At 42.5% G+C, this 6,000-nt stretch overlaps 1 protein-coding gene across 9 annotated transcripts in view; it reads right to left on the bottom strand.

The window, feature by feature from the left end:
- The window catches only part of AGFG1 (ArfGAP with FG repeats 1), a 69,736-nt gene extending 64,141 nt beyond the window's left edge, over positions 1–5,595 (bottom strand). For 4 of the 9 annotated variants that reach the window (XM_057744964.1, XM_057744960.1, XM_057744957.1 and 1 more), the window contains exon 1: positions 5,144–5,594. In XM_057744964.1, coding sequence (XP_057600947.1) covers positions 5,144–5,310 — 167 coding nt within the window. In that variant the 5' untranslated portion in view covers positions 5,311–5,594. Of the gene's footprint in view, positions 1–5,143 lie in introns of all 9 variants that reach the window. The other 5 variants (XM_057744963.1, XM_057744961.1, XM_057744959.1 and 2 more) reach the window with 3 other exon arrangements.
- Between the last annotated feature and the right edge of the window lie 405 nt (positions 5,596–6,000).

The raw sequence follows: 6,000 nt of genomic DNA on the forward strand, positions 1-6,000 counted from the left end.
TATATCAAGGGGACAAAAATCTAATCAGTGGAACCATATTCAAAGAAAAGTCCTAGGTGTTACAGAAAAGCTCTGGCAAATTAACAATTACATGTTAATATTTAAAAACCTAAGTTTTATCTGTATGTATGAATCTTTTTTACGACTGCCTTTTTTGATATACCTAACACTGCCTTTTTCCACTGCCTCTTTTGATAAACCTAACCACTATCAACCCTGAATGCATAGGATGAAAGGTTTTAATTACAGTTCAAACACAGAAAAAAAGCAAAATAATTAACTCATGGCAGTACAGATGTGCCAAATTCAAAAAAATCAGTATCATATCCTATCACACCATATCCTATTACATTCACAATATACAACAGTAGTTTCTAAATAAATGTCAATGTTAAGAACACATTTAAAGCTAAGTAAAACTACTATTTAAAGAAAAGCATGACATAAGTATAAAACAAAAATGCATGCTACATCCATAAACTACCTGTCCTGCCTTTTAAAATTCAATGAAGTAAAATCCACAATTTAAATCCCCCAAATAAAGAATTCACAACAATTTACAATAAGCATTAAGAGTGTAAGCTAATTTTACAATTTAAAGTTGTGGAGGGTAAGAGTACTTTCCTTACATGATTTGTACTAGAATAATGCCTGACACAGAGTAAGCACTCAGTAATTTTAACTAGTGGTTGTTATTATTATCTTATTTTTCATTCCAATACTGTAATTTTCATATTCCCAACACATGTACTAGTGCCTGGACTTAATGAATATTTGCTTTAAAAAAAAAAAAAAAAACTCTGCCCTTTACAACTGAAAAAAGTATCAAATAGTTTTCCCACTTACACCAAACTGAAGTTGTACTACATTGTCAAAATATCTCACTGAATGTAGCCATGACAGAGTACTAAAAAAAGTTTAAAGTCTAAGTTACTATCTGTCTACATTTATTCACGTGTGAAATTCCAAGTTTAAATGCACTGTTCACATAAAAGGGCTGGTATTAAGCGGTACAAGGTGTTTCTCAAATGTTAGTTTTTATTTGTGTCTAAACTCTCTCAGAAAAGTTTATTAATCCTTTTTTGAGGACAGAACAATTCTTATATTATTTACTGATTACACAAACGCTAACAATCTCCACAAAGTAAATAATTTGGTCTAAACCTAGTCTTTAAATCAACTATAAGTTCTTTAACAAGAAGGCAATATTTTATGTTGGCTGTAATAAAGTGCCGTTCATAATTCCAATTAATTCTGTAGACTGAAGCAGAAAGAGTGACAAACCAATCTGTTAGAACACCCACATTCTACCTCAGTGACAAGTAGTTTAATACACCTAAATCTAAAGTCTATTTTAAAGTTTCACAATCTGAAGTCAGCTACATATTCTAAATAAGTATCATACAAGCACAAAGCACAGTCATCTGAAAAAAAAAATCAGCTCTGAGTCTAGTAATATTAACAATAAGATATTTGTTCAATTTATTTAAACAAAGATCCTGCTAAATAAGTGATAAAAGGCATGTGACTATCCTAAAATTTTAAATTCATGATAGTAGATACCATTTACTGTGTATCAGCATTTTCTAGGCACATCAAGGTTTCTGAATGGCAGTTAACATGCCTCAATTCACATATGTATATTCACTGCTTAGCCCATACTCAAAAATAATATGCGTTCAATAAACATTCAATGAATTGTACCATTTAATCCTCAGAACAACCTTAAGCTATATATTATCATCTTCTTGTCACAAAGGAACTGAGGCTGAGGGGATGGGTCCAGGCCAACCTACAGATAGCAGCCTTACTTAATACTTTGCCCTAAGTCACAAAGCTAGTGGCAATGCCAAAATCTGACGTCAAAATTCATATTCTTTCAATTATACCATGTCATCTAAATAGCAAAGACATAATTATTATTAAACTCAATAGTTATATTATTATTCTTAAATTATTTTCCTGTATTATTGCTTTTCAAAGAAAAAATCCTCAGGAATTACTGTCCTTTCAATATTTCTGCAATAGACATTTGATCTGGTATACATTCTTTCCTTCACAAGGACCCCAGATTTCTGATTTGGGAACTCTATTTGGGAATCCTTCTTGTTCCAGTAACATCATCACAGAACACATCCAATGAGGTCACTGGTTCTACGTAGCCATATGACCTAAACTAATCCCGAGTGAATTAGAACTTCTGGAAAAGTTGTAACAATGATATAAATTAAGGCAGTATGTAGCCCCAGGAGCTGGGAGCAGCCATTTTTGGATAAGGGAAATCTAGGCAACATCATTAAGCTACTGGATAAAGTCTTATTTAAAAACAAACAATAAATTCCCCTAATATTTTTTAAACAACTTGAGTCAGGTTTTGAGTTACACCTAAAGAATCCAAACTGATAGATGTTTTTTATAAAGGTGCTTCTCACTTCAACATCTTTCGCATATTGTTCCCTCCTCGTGGAATGTCCTGCCCCCATTGTTCATAATGCCCCTTATCTATTGGGCAGCTATCGGTATTATATGAGGGTGAGTCAAAAATTATCCGCAATCCGGTTACATTAAAAGTTCTGTAAATTCTACAGCCAGTGTGCGGATAATTTTTAACTTACCCTCGTATATCCCAGTCATCATGTGAGATGTTAAACATACAATATCTCTAATACTGAAAACTAATCCACATCCGAAATACATACAGTAAACCTTATCCTCACCTTTTAATAGATGAGAAAATTCAAACTCAAAGAGACTGAGTGACATTCTCAATACCACACAGCTAATAAGTGGAGCCAGGATTCAAAATCAGGTTTACCTAGCTCATAAGTACTTGTTCTTTCAACTACATGAAGCCACCTGCCATGGGGATCTTGTCTTTAAAGGTCTTTGTTCAGGCATCAAATCTTCTGTGAAGCTTTCCCTATTAATGTACATATTTCAGGGATAGCTCATTCAAAGAAATGAAATATTACAATGTATCATAACTATGTTTACATACTTAGAATGCAAGCTCCTTAAGGACAGTGGGATCCAAGTAAGACCAGTGCCTCCCACAGTACATGGCACAGGCCAAGAGAGCAATAAATATTTGTAGAATCACCACTAAACAGAGACATGGAGTCCTATCTGTTACAGACTAAGTTCTACTAAAATAAACAATTGTCATGTCTAATGAGATATCCTTTCATATACAACGGTTCTGAAATGTGAACTCTAGGTAGAAATTTGTAAATATTTCTTCATATTATAAATTTACTTTATTGCAGCAAATGTGTATTTGGAAAAGTCTACACAGAAATGTCAGAAATCCAGAAAAGTAAACATATACATATACTTTTTTCAAACCTAATACTTTAAATGTATCAAAGGACCTTGTGTTTAGTAAAAACACAGCATACTTATTATGCACATATTAAAAGTCAAGTACACTCAAAACAAATTGGACTACTGCCTTCATTTTAGAACCAAAGTTGCCCACAAACTCTTTATTTGTAAATGAAAATAATGAACCAGACTATCTCCTAAATACCACCTAACTCTAGGATTCTGTTGTAATTCAATAACATCACTAATTATCAGCTTTTCAGAGTGCTTTCTTGTTTCTACAATCTAAAAGTAACCTCTCAGAGAAGGTGTCTCCTATCACACTCCTATCACACTTGCCCCTGACATTTTTCTCATTTGATTACTTACTATGTGTTACCATCTCCCCCACTAGAAAGTAAGCACCAAGAGAACAAGGATTTTGCTCTATTCATCAGCACACCCCAAGGGTTTCCAAAGAATCTAGTAGGCACCCAATAAATGTCTGTTGAAGAAATAATAGTCATGAAAGACTAATAATGCCTCTTTGCCCAACTTAAGAAAAAAAAAATCGTAGACTACTGGGCATGCCTTGTATTTTCCAAGAATGAGTTCTCTCATATACTATATACATTGTCTCAGTATTAATCTTACAAAGTTTCTTTGGGGGGGAGGGGGTACCAAATTACTTCAAAGAATGGTACAAGTGATAGAACCTAAGTAGACGTTTGATACAATAGACGTTTTAAGAACATTTAGTAACTACCACTTCGTCAATAACTTACTTTGAATACAAAATAATTTAGTATATAAAAGCAACTTATTCGGTTCCAAAATCATCTGCAAACTCTCCAAAAAAAATCTTCAATCACAGCAACAAAAGTCTTGTCAAAATGCAGCTTAATGAAGCAAAGAGTAACAATACAAACCATCCCAGTAATTCAAGACGGTAGTCTCCCTTTTTCTGTAACAATGATGTCTTTGCATCTCTCCTCATTTCTGTATACAGCCAGGACACTTGGGTGTTGACAGAGGAATCTTACAGATACCACCATCATATTTACAATGACACAGCTCCAAGTCAATATCTTATTTCCATTAAAACTTTTCTCCAACTCCCCAAGACTCTCTCTGGACCATAAAGCTAAAGCCCCACAACCTCACGTCTGCCTTCTCTGCCTCCCTCTCCCGCAAGTAATCGTCTGTAACTTTTCCCTTGGGAATCACATCTCTGCCATCTAGACATTTTAATCCCGCTACTACTTCTAAATGCCAGCTTTCTCTCAATGACCTAGGTACTCTCAACCCAAGGGAAAAAATGCTCAGGCTAAGCGTCCCTGCTCTCTCCCACTGCAGGTTCTCCCCGCCTCCGCTCCCGGCAGGTGCCTCGCTCGGGGACCGCCGCGCCCCGGCCGAGAGGCGGGGCACACAAAGGACCCGCACGGCCTTCCCCAGCCCGTCTTTCCCCTGCAGCCCGGTCGGGTCAGCGCCCGGGAGAGCCGAGGCCCGAGGGAGGCGGCGCCGGCTCCGCAGGGACTAGAGATGCTCACCCGGGGCACCCCCTCCCGACCCCAACCCCGCCCACGCCCCACCCCCAAAGGCTACCCCTGGCCTGGACCCTCGCCCGGCGAAATCGAAAGCTCGTCCCCAGCCCGGCCGCCCGGGCCCAGCGCATCCCAGCCCCTGGCCTCCACCGCCCCGCCCCGCCCCGCGAGCACGCGCCCCAACGGCCGCCGCCGGCCCGATCCCGCACCCCGCACCCCGCACCCCACCTCCCGCCGCCGCCCCCTCCGCAAGCTCCGGGGAGGGCCCCCTGCCCGCCGGGCGGCCCCGCACTCACAAGCTGCCCGAGCAGGAGGTACAGACGAAGGAGCCGACCGTCATGTTCACGTAGGTGGGGCCGCGCTGGTCGCAGTCGAAGCACTTTCGGTTGTGCGGGAGGCCGGTCATGTCCCGCAGCATCTTCAAGTGCTTCTCCTCCTGCTTCCGCTTCGCGCTGGCCGCCATGGCCGCGGCGCCGAGGGAGGAGGCCGGCAGGGCCGGGAGCCGGGCGGCGCTGCGCCGGGGACCCGCGGTCCCACCGGCCGCCCTGGCCGCGGCCGCCGCCCTCCGTCAGCGCGCGCCGCCCGCCCGGACCCGGCCGCCGCGGCTCCACTCGACTGGGCTGGGCTGGGCTGGGCGCGGCGCGGACGCTGCGGAGTGCGGGCTTAGGGGCCACACCAACCGGCCCGGCCGAGACAACCGCCGCCGCCGCCGTCGCCACCTTCCCGACTTCTCCTGAGGGGAAAAGACGAGGACGGGGGATGGCAAGAGGAGGCCCGCCCCGGGCGGCCGGAGGCCAAGTGTCGGCCTGCGCCCTCTGCTAGCCGGGAGGAGTTACTGCGGCCGCGCTGCAGGGCTAAGCGCATTGCTTGGGTTACCTTCCTCCCCTGCTTAAAGGTCTCCAAGGGCTGTCCACTGCTTTGGGGATAATTCCAGCTTCCTCATCGTGTGCCCTAAACAGCGCTCCATCATCTAGCCCAGGCTGGTTTACTCAGCCGCACTGGATTTCCATTTGTAACGCGAACACAGCAAGCTCCCTCCTGCCTCAGGACCTTGCTGTTCTCTCTATAGCAGGGTTTCTCAACTGTGCCACTGCTGACATTTGGGACTAGATAATTTTTTGCTGTGGAGGGTGTCCTGTGCAGTGTTAGGATA

The sequence above is a fragment of the Hippopotamus amphibius genome, chromosome 8 (assembly GCF_030028045.1).
Source record: "Hippopotamus amphibius kiboko isolate mHipAmp2 chromosome 8, mHipAmp2.hap2, whole genome shotgun sequence".
NCBI classification, from domain to species: Eukaryota; Metazoa; Chordata; class Mammalia; order Artiodactyla; family Hippopotamidae; genus Hippopotamus; species Hippopotamus amphibius.